Source organism: Cryptomeria japonica, chromosome 8 (assembly GCF_030272615.1).
Source record: "Cryptomeria japonica chromosome 8, Sugi_1.0, whole genome shotgun sequence".
In the NCBI taxonomy this organism is placed as follows: Eukaryota; Viridiplantae; Streptophyta; class Pinopsida; order Cupressales; family Cupressaceae; genus Cryptomeria; species Cryptomeria japonica.
The window spans coordinates 640,301,710-640,316,585 of NC_081412.1; the positions used below are offsets into that span (position 1 = coordinate 640,301,710).

The 14,876-nt window shown below is 37.1% G+C and overlaps 1 protein-coding gene across 1 annotated transcript; it reads right to left on the bottom strand.

Annotated features, from left to right (window-relative positions):
* Positions 1-2,157: 2,157 nt before the first annotated feature.
* LOC131067714 (AP2-like ethylene-responsive transcription factor AIL6) lies at positions 2,158-12,740 on the bottom strand. Its single transcript, XM_059210661.1, has 8 exons — positions 12,572-12,740; positions 4,719-4,806; positions 4,544-4,626; positions 3,974-4,062; positions 3,575-3,648; positions 3,149-3,199; positions 2,913-2,989; positions 2,158-2,789 (listed from the first exon to the last, which is right to left on the bottom strand). Exons 1-8 carry the CDS (start codon positions 12,738-12,740, stop codon positions 2,158-2,160), a joined length of 1,263 nt encoding a protein of 420 aa, XP_059066644.1.
* Positions 12,741-14,876: the final 2,136 nt, after the last annotated feature.

Here is a 14,876-nt window from a genome sequence, read left to right on the forward strand (position 1 = left end):
AAAGGCATTTCCCTATGAAATTTCCTCCTCTCCTAAAAGAAAGAAGATAAAATTGGGGTGTGACAATCCACTACTGGAAAAACCAAAAAAAACCATCATCACGTCTAGCAGCTTAAAAAAAGAAGTGCATGGGTGGAAAAGGAAAGGCTATTACTACAGAACAGCCAGGTTATCTCTGTACTTTACATTCCCCTGCCATTGACATATCTGATGGTGAGTGGACTAGAAAAGCTATTAATAACCCCCCTCCAGAAGAAGCCAGAGAACATTCTAAAGATTCTACCTTTAATGAATATGATATGAAGGACAACGAGGAAACCCTTAATGTGAACCTGAATCTGATTCCTAAAGATTCCCTCTCACATTCTCCACCCATTGATTCCCACCCCCAAGATGTTTTAGATGGGCTCAATATTCTCAAGCACTATGGTGATGAGGAAAAGGAAGAACCAACCGATAGGGGAATCAATAGTGAAGGAAACTCTTTAGAAGTGGTAGGTGTTGGCGGCTGAGATTCAACACCTAGGAGCTGTAATTCACATTTATGAGTATTGGAATGTGCAAAAATGTTGGGAAGTTTCTTAAAAGCTATGTCTTGTCTTCGTCTTGTCATTCTGTCAGCTTTTGAAGTTCTAAGGCTTCTGGGCTTCAAGTTCTAAGAGAGAGTTTTCTATTTGGGTCTCTATTTCAAGGATGGAAGAAGCTTCTTTCGGCTTCATTATTAGAATGTATCCTGAACCAATTTCTTGTTTTGGGGCGGATACCCTTATATCCCTCTCCTGCAATTGCCGCCAAGTCTCTTTTAGAGAGATTACGGATTTAAGGTTCAAAAGGCTCCTTCGAATCTCGGAGCCATCAGTAATCTTGGCGGTCAAGCTCATTCTTGGCTATGGCCACCTGAGCCAATAACTCATCAAGATTTGTAGCCTCCCTCCTTGACAATCAGGTTTCAAATGAGAAGGTGTTGGCGGTAACTACACAGTTATTTGAGCAAGACGTTCTGGAGGGGTTGGCTACTGTTCTTAACCGAGTCATTATTGGCACTGGAATGCCTAGTCCTAGAGATTTGATCTTATTCTTTGTTCTAGGAGAAACCATTAACTATTTCCGCTTCCTATTGGATTTAAAGGGCCCTTCCTTAAGGCGTCACAGGGCATTTACAAAAATGGTGTTCGGATTCCTAGACTCGAGGTTGTTGGGCGACGAACTGGATAATGTAGATAGGGAAGAAGAATTTCTAGATTTCTCCCGATAGAACGGCCTTATTCCTCTAAAGTTAGAATGCAATGGGAGAGCTGCTGACTGCTTCAGGAATGCGTGGCCGAGGGGCCTCGTGTTGAAGATTCAGCCTAGGGCTGAGTGAATTTCTTCCAGAACAGATATGATTTTTGCTTTTTAAACTCAAATTATATAATTAAAGCTTGAAGATACATTTGAACTTTACAGTATGTGGTTTTTTGGTTAAAGTTTCAGACTCTAAAGGCTGGAAGGTAGCCTCTTTTTGTGCTTTTTTGTTAAACTTGATGTTTCTTCTTCAATGGAAGAATTTGGTTTAGTAGGAGAACACGTCCCAATTTTGAATTAACAAATCTATACTATAGCATGTAACAATTTTGAATCCTAATATAATCCCCTCTGACATAGCCGTTTATCAATTAAAAAAAAGAGTATTTTTAAGAAAAAAATTCTGTACAATCAAATCTGTTCTAAATCATAATCTGAACCACCTATTTAAGCATATTTAAAAATGTATTATTTAAGAAGGAACTTGTCAGCCATATTCAGCCTTTATAATTCTGAAAACTTTAAATTACTAGAATGTTCAACATATTCCATAAAATGGAAAGAAATTTACTCCTACTATATAGACATTCTTAAGGCCAAGCCTCAGTAGATGAAGAAGGGAAACCACAATAAAATGGTTGAAACAAATGGAGGAGAAAACGCTCCTTCAAGATTAGATATATTTCAAACGCAAAATAGATTTTCGAAGGTTAGATATATTTGAAAATAGGATAATTTTCTTTTTTTTCTTTAAATTATCATAAAACAAGTTTAAACAGCACACTTTAAACTATGAATGAGGCAAAACAGCACACTTTAAACTATGTACTATGAATGAGACAGCCAAAATCCTATTTGAAAATAGGAAGATTTTTACATCTTTATATCACTCCAGATATTGAACTTAAGAGGAGGCTGACATGATGTTCCTACACTAGGTCCACTTTCTAAATCCCGAAGGAAGGGTGTTTTGCAATTGGTATCATTCTTTATGCTCTCATGACCAGTTCTCACAAGACCCGAGGACTGCCCGGGAGAGCAGAATGTGGAGGTGCCCAAAGAGAGCGTATTTTCAAAAGCTGGTGCCTTTGAAAAAACTAACCCTTCTGGAATATAACTGAATGGAGCTGCCAGAGTAGTGTGTGATTGAAGAGAGGGTTCTCCCGTGACCAGTCCATGGGTAGTTGCCATTGTTTTTGAGATTGCATGACAGTTAATGGCTGTGGGTGCAATACAGTCTGTGCAGGAAGATATGTTCTCAGTGCTTTCCACATTGGTTGTAGATTCGAAGCCAAACTGATTGTATGGAAAATCATCATTGTTCCCACTGGTTTCCTCATTTTCTGCTTCAACTCGAGTTCGTTTTTTCTTCTTTGCTACATGTAGTTTGCTGTTCATGATGCCTTTCACATCATACCTGCTTGTGTCAAAGTTTGTAATAGCTTTTTCTCCTCTTAATTTAATGGCAGCAACATCATAAGCCTTGGCGGCCTCTTCCTCATTGGCTGAGTTCAAACAATAATCATTAGCCTTTTCATCTGGTTTGATTATCGGATGCGTTTATAAAGAATTATAGTTCTATGTACTGTACAGGCATTTATTGGACAAACTGAGAAAGATGTACTCACTGAATGTTCCCAGATACAACACGTCGTTCCCATCAATCCTCCCAATCTTAGCCTGCCACCTTCCATCTTTATGATGTCTGCCAAGCCATATTATGTATTTTAGAGCTAAATTAGGTCAATGCTGGCTTTTATTTTAGTTAACTAATCTCAGTGAAATTTAAATTAAATTTCATCTATTCATATTGATGTGTAAGATAAGATTCTAAGTTCATCTAAGCAAAATATTAAATCCTAACCGTGTTACTCCGCGGTAGGCTGATCTTCCCCTAGAAAATCCAGTGCTACTCCTGCAAAATTGACTTCTGGTAAGGGTCAGGAAAATAATGAAATAATTTATACCAATATCATGAACGCGAGAAAATTTAGTACCCAAGAAAACAATTATGATACTAACATCTTTCTCAAGGTCAACTGCTCTAAACATATCTGTCTAACACAAAACGCACAAATTGAAATCATTGTGATAGGTTCCTAATTGAAATCATTGTGATAGGTTCCTATGAAGCTGTTTGTGACCCATTAAAGATTTTGTTGCAAATTGAAATAATCTTTAGCAACCAGAAAAACAGTTTACATTACTCACTGAAACCTTTTTCCAGATCTACTGCTCTATACATCTCCATAACCCCTATCAATACATAGATGGGAGGAAACCTAATTACCTCCTTATAAATTTAATATATCCCTGCTCTGACATGTTTTTCATCTGTTCCAACTCTCTCTCATAGTTTTCTATCTGCATTTGATAGAGAAGGTCAAAATCTATAAAGTAAAAAGTGTATTTTAAGGGACTCAAGAGTTGACAACACACAAAGGCATTTTAGTAACAACGCTGAATAGTCAAATGTTTTCATTAATGTAAACACGGAGAATGTTCTACAATGGCACGCTGACCATTTTATGAGAGAAAATAGAATAATCAGCGAAGGCATTTTCTCAGAGAAAGTAGAATATCAACATATATAATAGCATTGGAAATTAGAATGATCACCAAAAGCATTTTCTCAGAGAAAGTAGAATATCAGCAAAAGAATAGATTTGAAACTTCTAGAAAACTATACCGGAAAGTTGGTTAAAGCTGATTGATCCCAATACTTGAGAGCTACCAGATCATAAGCTCTGGCTGCTTTCTCCTCCTCATCAAATCTGCCTGCATTTCATCAATCGACAGTTAAACTACAGATAAGCAACTACACAGAGACTATGAATTCAAAGCATTTAATGCATGTATAACGAGCCAATTAAAAGTACATGCTTACCGAGATAGACTGGAGAATCCAATCATTATTCAGAATTGAGGAATCATAATAAGACAGTTAAAGCATTCCAATTAGTATACAAATAAGAATTAACATACTTAATACAGGAAGGAACTTTTTTTTAATGTTCATAAAGAGGAATACAGAAGAAAAATATATTGGAAATCTTGTTTCAAAACATAACCCCCTTCGTGGACGAAATTCTCACACATCATTAAAAGAAGCCCATCAATGCAATCTCAGATTTTTCTCAAAAGAATTTAATCCATACAAATATCTTTGCGAACATACCTGGTTTATAAGATAGCGGAACCCATCCAGGCAAAAAGATTTAACGCATAATTTATTAGAATAGAAATTCATAGAACAAACCTCGTTGACCCTTACTGGTATGACCATCTTTAAGGCAGCTGCCGTCCCACAGATAGGCTTCATATTTCCCTGTCCGTCTATGCCTGTCCCACATAATACTTCAAATTAACATTTTATTTTAATATATATCTATCAATCTATCTATCTCCATATATAAAAGTAAATGTGAACAAACCTAGTAACTCCATGGTAGACTGAACTACTTCCACCAAACGAAGCCCTGGACGTGTTTTTGGGATCCATCAAGTACTCCCTATTGGATTCTGCAAATGTAGGCCACAGACAGGAGTTTAGTTTTAGAATCCATATACCAGATTAAATAGATACCGAGATCCAACCTAAAATTATAAGTCCTTAAAATAACCAATCTAAAAAAATTAAAACCGAATCCATATTCCAGAATAAATTAGAATCCATATTCCAGTATATCTTGCATTTCCATTGTTATTATTATTATCATTAGAGGAAGCCAAATCGGAATGTAAGATCATGAAGAAACCGAATGGTGAAGTACCAACAATCTCAAAAAGACTATCGCTTAGCCATCATGAAATGAATTTTTTTACAACCAACTTTATTTTATGGCAAGTTTACAGGATCTTGAACCATGGTGGTCCCTAATAGAAGATATATTTCATCTTTTAAGGCAGATTAGATGATCTCTTGTTTTGAGAGGGATCTGAATCTTCTTACAGTGGAACAACAAGGACAACAGAGTGAAATAAGAACCGTCCAAGGAGTTCCACAAAAGATGGAACACCCAAATCAGACAGGCAAAGCAACAGGAGCCAACTCCAAAAGAAAGAACAAACAAAAGATTCGATCAAATCTAGAATAAACTGTGTGTTTTACAAGGAAAAAGTGATAAAATTATGCAAATCAGTAGTCAATGGAACCTCGTAGTCTTCCAAAAGAGTCCTCAGAATCTTCAATATGGTAATGTTACAATCAAAATCAATGCCTTCTTCAAGCATATATTGGAGGGCTATAATGCTTTCTTATAAGGATGTATTACAAGGTTGCACATATATAGAGGTACAATCCCTAAAATGCGGTATATTATCTTGGGATGTCTTAAAGGGTGAAGAGTATTAGTGGTGGATATAGTTTCAATAATGGATAGGTTTTTGTGAACCCAACCTTCGAATTACTAATTTTAAAGAAGCCAGAAAAATGATAATGAAAAGCTCATTAATAAATTTCACATATAATAATAATAGCCAATCATTTTTTACATTTTTTGACTTTTTGTTTACCTTACTTGATCCATAATTGGCACATTTGTGCACTATGGTGACATTTGTACACTTTGAAATGTGTACTTTGTGACCCTTGTGTGCATAGTTGATCCCACTTTTTTTCTTTTGCTCGCATAGGTAGAAGAGTTGGCTTGGGCAGTGAGTTTGCTCCCCATTGATTCTGGGTTCGATGTTTAAATATTAAACTAATTTTAATAATTGTTTAGAATACATAATGACTATATAGATGAAAAAGTGAAAAAAGCCATGAGACTCATAGCTACCACAAAATGATTTAATAGTAAATATTATATCTCTTCAAACAAGTCGATGTTTTTAGAAATAAGATAATAATGAAAATTAGATTTAACATCATCTAAAATAATCATATAATTCTTTTAATTGAATAAAATCTCAATAATAATATTAAAATAATGAAATGGATGATACATGAAAATTAATGAACTAAAAACTTAATGAGTTATTACCTTGCAAAGGGAAAAATATTGAAGAATATTTCATTATAAACTCCACATAGGATCTAGCATAATCAACATTTTTAAAATGTGTATTCAATATTTTGGTTATCTATACTAAAAGAAGGATTCACTATTATTTAACTAATAACTATCCTAATACAATGGTTTACATTACATGAGATTATAAAAGAATCAAGATATATGTACATAAGATCTGTACATAAATATTGCTATGATCTCAACAAAATATATTAGAATAATATTAAATAAATATATCTATTTTTTAAATATGGTAATTGATTTTTATTTTAGTATTTATTTTAAATTATAATTTTTCTTATACATTTAGATTAGAAAATTTTGATAATTTTGATTAAAAACATATTGTCATAGTGGCTAACACTTGTCATTTTTAGTATTGTAATTTATTTATTAAATAGGTTTTACCATAATTAATAACTAGTCTCAATTATAACCTTAATCTAATTAACATATTATTATAATAATTAATAATAAATTAACTAGGAGTATAATTATAATTTAATTTATATAAAATTAAAGTTATAATTTTATGATTTTTTTATATTATAAATTGAGAGACCAAAAAGATGGTTATACAGATGAGTTTAGGGGAGGCAGGGCCTCAATAGTGAAACCAAAAAGATCTAGACGAGTGTCATATACAATGCACTAAAAGAAAACTCCAAAATAAAGTTGTGCTTGCTGCCATAAGGAACTAGAGGAGGATTTCATCTTGGTCTTCCAACCATGTGGTCCACCCTTGTGGTCCTTCCATCTAGACCACCTTCTTCCTTTCCATGATTTGTATGCACATGTCAACCCTGTTGAAGGGGGGACCCCTGGTATCTTGAAGTTCTTTAATCAGTTTCTTAACTGCACTCTCAAAGGCGGTTTGATTTTCTGTGATCCTTGCCCATTCATACCCATATTGCATCTCGTATATAAACATGGTGGCTTGGCCTTCTTTGAGGAACCGCAGGAGTTTGTTTCGTTCAACATTCATCAGGAAGAAAACCTACACAACAATTTTATAGTGTGTGAGTTTTTTAAAAAAACCAGTAAGTTCCCTAGCATTACCTTGGAACTTCTCCTCATTTCTGAGTTTCCAAATAAACCAAAGGATAAAAGAAGACAAAATTTGCCAAATTAAGTTAGCATCCTTTTTAAGATTATGGACGAAACCAGTAACTATATCATAAGTGAAGACATGCTCAGTAATGGATATTCCAAACATTAACCAGATCTCCCTAGCAAAAGGGTAGTCAAGGAAGATGTGCCGAGTGGACTTAGGTTTATTGCAGATAGAACAGAGATCATATGTAGCTACATTATTCCTAATAGGCAATCTATCTAGTAAGAGTTGCCATCTAAAACACTTGATCTTAGGGGGGATGAGGGATTTCCAAAGGTTCTCAAAGGTTTTATCCCAAGCGGTGGGGCTGTGGTGGACATTCCATAGGGTGTTGACATGGTCGATCACAGAGGTGTCCTAGTTAAGCAAGTTGTAGATAACTTTGGATTTAATTTTTGGGAGGGGGGAGCCATCCTTCCAAAGGAATGAGAGGTACTTGTGGGTGTCAACATGAGCATTCTTAGGAAGATTGAGGGTGTTATAGGCATTCCTAATCATATTGTAGGTCTGCTTATGCAAAGCAGGGAGATTAAATTTACTACAAAGTTCCTCCTAGGTGATGAGGTTGTCATTTTCTAGGATATCTATAAGAAACTTGATCCCCTTGTTATGCCAAAATCTAGTAGAATAGCCTTGGGTTAAGGCCAGTGGCTTAGAATTATGGTGGAGGTTCCACCATATCGACCTTTCACCATGTGTAGTGTTATCACAGTCAATGTTAGAGTTGCAAATAAGTTTATGCATATGCTCCCAGGCTTTCCAGATGGACTTAAAGACCCAAGTGCCTTGGACAGACACCGAGAAACTTCTAGCAAGTAGATCACTGAGTGGGAGGGCTTTCCATGATTTGGCAGCCTTGGGGAATCCATTTTGAATGTTGTTTCTAATAAGAATCTTCCAAGGTTCTTGCCCATCTAGTGCATGAAATGTCCATTTGGCGGCAAGGGAGACTCCTTGCAACTTAAGATCCTTAAGGCCCAAACCTCCAAGTTTTTTGTCTAAGTGCCACCAAGCCCATTTCACTGCATGGGCCTTTCATTTTGCCCTTACCATCAAACCAAAGGAAGCGTAAGATAGCCTTTTGAATTTCATAAATTTGATAATTGTTGAACATCCAAACCGAAGAGTAGTAGATACTGTACAAGGAGAGGATTTTTTGACATACTTGAACCCTACCTGCTAGGGAGAGGATCCTATTATCCCACTTGTTGAGCTTCTTATCAATTTTTCCCTTAACCCAGGTCCACATGTCTCGAAGAGAGGGAGAAATAGAGAAGGGGATATCTAGATACTTGACAATCATGTTGGGTCCTCCCCATGAGTACCCGTCTTGCTGTAGCTAGTCTGGAGGTTCATCCTTCCAACCAAGTAAAATAGATTTGGAGCTGGAGATCCTGGCTCTAGAGGCTTTACCAAAGGTGTCAATTTTTAGGTTGAGGGAATCGATGTTTTGCGTAGAGAGCTCCAAGAAAAGAGAGGTATCATCAGCAAATTGGATATTCAGCAGTTCAAAGTCATCCGGCAGCACGATGCCATGGACTCTAGGAGATAGAGTATCATCTCTAAGGAGGTCAAAGAGGGCATTTGAGGCAATAACAAATAGAGCAGGGGCAAGAGGGCAACCCTGCCCTATGGATCTAGAGAGAGGAATAGGTTGGGATAGGGTTCCATTAACTTCAATCATGGTGGAAGCATCTTTGAGAATAATTTGGACGTAGTCACAAAACTCGTTAGGGAAGCCAAAATCTCGGAGCATCATGAGGATGAAATCCCACTCGACTCTGTCATAGGCTTTTTCAAAGTCCACAAGGAACATGGCAGCGTCCTGGTTAGAGGTTCTAGCCCATTCCATGGATTCCCAACTAGTGACAAGGTTTTCCAATATGTATCTGCCTTTAATGAATCTAGTTTGGGTAGAGCAAATGAATTTTAGAAGAATCTTTTCAAGGCGGGTAGCTAAGGCTTTGGCAAGGATTTTATAGGAGACGTTGAGGAGGGTGATTGGCCTCCAGTTCCTAATGAACGCTTTGTCTCCTTCTTTAGGGATGAGTTTAACAATAACTTTATTTATGAATTCCCCTAGGGTGCCATTGTCAAGAGCTTCATTTTATATGTCATAGAGGTCATGCGTGACCCATTCAAGATTGGCTTTGTAGAACTCCGCAGGGAGACCATCGGGGCCTGAGGCCTTATTATCCTTGAGGGCTTTAATGGCATCGATAATTTCTTGTATAGAGATCCTAGCTTTGAGGAGGAGAGCATCATCTTTAGAGGTTCTTTTATGGATGATGGTACTACATTTGTGTCGAGCCTCTTTCGAGGCCTCATTATCTTCTGAGGTAAAGAGAGTTCTATAGAACATTTCGAAGGCCTCTTTTATATCATTGAGATCCAGGAGTTCCTTGTTGTCTATAGTTATTCTATCATTTTTTTCTCTATTTTTTTTCTACTTAAGGTTGTTAAAGAAGATTTTGGAGCCTTTATCTCCAAATTGGAGCCAGTGGTTGCGAGCTCTAATGAAGGCTCCCCTGATTTTGACCTGCTGGTGCTTTCTGAGGATATCTCTGGCTTTAGAAACATGCTTGGCCAAGGTAGGGGAGGAGGGGTTAGTCTGAATATCCTACTCCAGTGAATGGAGGTGATGGGTGAGAGTTTTTTCCATGGCTCTAGAGTCCTTGGCTTTCTTTTGGCCAATGGTTTGGAGTACTTTCGTCCAGGAGGAGACATTCCCTGTCCATTTGAAAGTGCAGGATTGAGGAGGCTGAGGCTGAAGGTTGAAGAGCCTGACCACCTTAAGGGAACCTAGAATATCTTGGTCTTTGAGGAGGGAGGTGTTGAAAATAAATTTCTTGCTACAGGGGCTGCTAATGTGTATAGCATTTCTAGTGTTAATGACTGCAAGGATAGGGAAATGGTCAAAAAGGGAAACTGGCAGGACAACAACCTCACTCCCCAAGTGGTTAGAGGAGAAGGAGAAAAAGTCATTGTTAACATAAAATTTGTCCAGTCTGGAAAAAATACGATTGGGACCTTGTTGAAAGTTGCACCAAGTGTACCATAGATTAGAAGCAAGAGCTTTAGTGCCCTTGAGGGGGTCAAATAACTAGAGTTTTTGTTTAAGTTTGTCCTAGTGAGGTTTTTTCTGTATTTTTCCATTCAAAAGGAAGTCCCCCGGCCTTGTCATCTTGATGCTCAGTCATATTGAAATCTCCAACCACTATCCATGGGATACTTGGGAGGGAAGTCAGCCAGATCCAAAGGGACACTCTTTCCTTGTAGTCATTAGGTGCATATATAGAGCAAACAACAAAGCTGGAGCCCTTAATATCTAGGGTATCCCAAGCTGCTCGGTTGTATGGGGAGATCCCTTTATTCCTAATGTTTCTTGCCCACTTAGGGGAGATAAGAAGGCCAACTCCTCCCTTTCCTTTCAGGTGGTTGGTGCAAATTTTGATTGCATCTCTCCAGATAAAGTCAAGTGAGCTGTCAAGATGGAAACCCACAGATTTAAGTTCTTGCAACATCAAGAAATCTATGTTCTTCTAGTGGCTCAGAGAGCTTTTGATGAAAAACTTCCTATCAGGCGACTCAAGGCCTCTAATATTCCAAGAGATGTATTTCATTAGAGAGGATTGTTAAGAGGTTCAACTAGGGAGACCGCAAGGATCTCCAGATTTCTTTTTATTCTTGGAGCCCATAGGCCTACCTTTCTTTTTAGTCAAGGAGGATCCTTTCATAAGGTCATCCTCATCTTCACTAACTTCAGATGGTTCATTCCTAGTAGCTGCAATTCCTCCTATGTCGAACCCTAACATCTGGGAGTCTAGAAAGCCAAGGAGCACTGTGCTAGACCTAATTTCTTCAAGACCCTTATTGGCATAGATTACTTCAATAACATGATTATCTTCTAACTCTTTGAGCATAGAGGCTGTCGAAGGGTTGGTGATGTTAACTTCAGGGGTAAGACCTGCAGGTGATGAGGAGTATGAATTCTTAGGGGTTTCAAATCTGATCATCACACATGCAAGATTATCACTAGTGCTAGCAACATCAACACTTTGACTAGGGTTCTCAAGTTTTTTAACCATCTTTTTTACAATAGAGTTTGTCAGGATTTGAGTGGGAGTGGGTGAGCTATTATTTGTAGGGGAGGGGTAAACGCAAATGCCCGTTTCTTGGCTGATAGTTGGGATAGTAGGATGATTTTGATTTGGGGCATTCAGGTTGCTAATTTTCCTCCTATGCTTCCTAGAAGTGACCAACTGAAAATAGTCAGAGGGCGATTCTGAAGGATGAATTGTTGGGTCAGACGCCGGACCAAGTTGATTAGAGACAAGGGGCATGTGATCAATGTGGATGGGTTTTAATTCTGAAGAATTGGTGATGGGAATAGTAGCTTCTTCGTTAACAAGGAGCGGGCTGGATGAGTGTTGAAAAATCTTGGTTCTAGGGTTTGTGGAAGGATCAATTGAGTTAATGTTGGGTTTATGATTTTTGCAATTAATGATTGGGCAATTTTTCCGAAGATGCACTTCTTTTTTGCAGAGAAAGTATGCATTTAATCCTCCAAGAATTTCAATAAGGCAGACAAAGAATCCTTCATTGACATTTAGGGGTAAAGATGGTGGGATATCAATCCCTGGCTTAATTGACACAAGCATTCTGGCATCCAGGCTAGGGATGAGGCAGGTCGTTTCATCAATACGGATCATTTTTCCAAAAGGTTCCATTAACTACGGAAGAAAATGCCAAAGGAAAGGGGGGACATCCCTGACGATGACCCACCTAGGGGAGGACAATACAAGAACCTCATCACTGACCACCTCTGGAGACCAAGCTAGGGCATAGAAGGAAGTATTCCCCACTGTCCAGTATTGATGCTTTAGTGCCTCCCTTTGAGCCTCGTGAGAATTAAAAAAAATAAGGTAGAGACCCTTTTGAATTTGTCTGCAAAATGATATTTTAAGCCCTAATTTTAAATTCCAGAGGTTATGAAACCAGCCATCTAAAAATTTCCTAGGTGGACATTTCTCTACATCAACAAATGCAAAGAAAATGGCCGTATAACTTAACCTAGTCTTTTTCGAGGCAATTTCATTCAAAATTTCCAAATTGGGCGAAATGCAAAAGGAACCCGAGAAAGTGCTAGGACATTTACCTTCCTCACTGGATCGTTCTTTGCCAAGAGCCTTAGAAAATCGTGCATTAGGGTTGACTCCACTTGCAGGTAGGGAGTCGGTTTTGGCAAAAGATTTTTTTGGCAGAGATTTAGCTTGATCTGCAGACTTAGGGCCATTAATGGCATTGCCATCCGACTCTAGCTCCATAAGAAGCCAAAGGTTAAGCCACATGAGTGACTAGGTAGGTGGGGGGAGTTGTGAATTAAATGAAGCGCAGTATTAAATTTGCAAATAGAAGGAAATAAAAAATGGAAAAATAGAGTAGTGGATAGGAGTTTCAAACTGAGTGGAGGAGAATTAACCCCTCCACAGAGATGCCGAGGTGTCCACGTCACCACGGTTGCCTCGAACAGCTCACAAATAGCCAAACTTAGTGATTGCAGACCCCGAGGTTCGTAGATGTCATATTTGCAATCACCGAGTTTGCAGGCTAGAGCAAAACATGCAAATACGCATGCATCAGATATGAGCCAAACCCTGACCAAAAAATCCTTGACAATCAATCCACACCCCAAAATTGAAAGTTGATCTGCATGAACTCTGCGCTAAAGTGGTCGGAAAAATGAAGAAGCGAAATTAAAAACCCTAGGTGGATGAATCTCTGTCTCCTTTGCACCTCCCACAGGTAAAACTAACTCATCACAATGCTCCCGCCACCTGCCGAAAGATGTTTGGAATGGTTGCCTTGTTGTTTATTGAATCAAAATGGTGAATGGCTCAGATCGCAAAAACCAAAAATCTGAAGCGAGCTTTGCAATCTCTCAACCAGCCAAATTATTTAGTTGAAATATTTAAATAATTATAGATTAGACAAAAATAATTAAGGGTTCTTGTTTTTCTTTTTGGATTCAATTGTGTTTGTATTTTTCAATTGAGTCTAGAAAGAACAACAACAAGAATAATGAATTGTGGACTAGTGATCACTTCAATAATTAAGGGGTTATAGTATTATTGATTAAAATATTTATAATTATATTATTATTTCAGTTTAAAATTAATTATCAAGAAGTTAAGTTATGTTTTATATATGTTCTAATCCAAGAATTAAGTAATTATAAATCTTATTCATAATTAAAATATTTTAAGAATTATAAGATTTAATAATAATAAGATTAGAAATGCATTTTAATTATTATATAAAATCAAGATTAGAATTAAAATATAAAATTACTAACATTAATTAACTAAATATAAAGATAAACTAGATGTTGCTGAAGTGAAGTGACTCAATGCATGGGTGGATCAAGGACTCAAAATTGCCACTGAGGGAGCCTTGAATCATTGCTAATAAATAGTTGAAATCAACAAATTTGGTTTGTTTTTTTGTGAAATTATAATGTTGCGAATTCACATATTATAAGATATCTAGAAACAACATGATCATATTTCAGAATTGAAAGAGCAATAAAACATGATAACCTTATTTCCACACTAACCACATTCACAATGCCACTTTCTAGTCATTCATTTGTTGTACATTGAACATGCACACTTTCTATCAATTTTTGCTCTTCCTGACTTTAACATGGGAAATTTGTAATCATTGTATACATTCTCATCCCAACTAGCATGAGAATCATTTGTATTAGATGTGGACACAATGGATGCTAATGTCAAAGCTAGATTTACAACATCTGTATTAGATGTGGACACAATGGATGCTGATGGAAAAGTTAGATCTATAGCTATAGGGTTGAGGAGAGCAAACAAATAAAGTCTCTAGAAGATCTAATGTTGCAAATGCCAATTTTTTGTAGGATGGTTCCATGCTGGATAGAACTCTCACATACTTTGTGTCAATATAGAGATTTATTTGCAAATAGTTCTGTGTAGTCTTTCAAGATACGATAGATCAAGGAAAAGCTCCTATGGCCCCCAATAGTCTGCAACTTGTTTGTTCCATTCAATGTTTGATTCGGAAGCAAATTGAATCCTAAATAGCCATTTAGGGTAATGAATTTGTGGAAAGTTTTATTTTCTTGGTTGTGGTGCTCTAAACATAGTTCTTAACCAAAGTTGTCCATTTTTTTCTAAAAGGGTTGTATAATCTATAAAAGAGGGGATTGAAGTTGACTACATTGAAACCTTACTAGGAACATGATACCATTTTTAATCATTGCAATGGAAGAATCCAATCAACTCAGTGTTCTCTAGATCTCTGTGAAAATGACTTTGATTTTGAAGACTTGGTGGCCTAAAAATCAAGAGACCTCTTTCTTGCAAATTGTTTTTTCAAGAGAGGCATGTTGTGTGGTCTTCAACATAGACCTTTTCAACATTCCT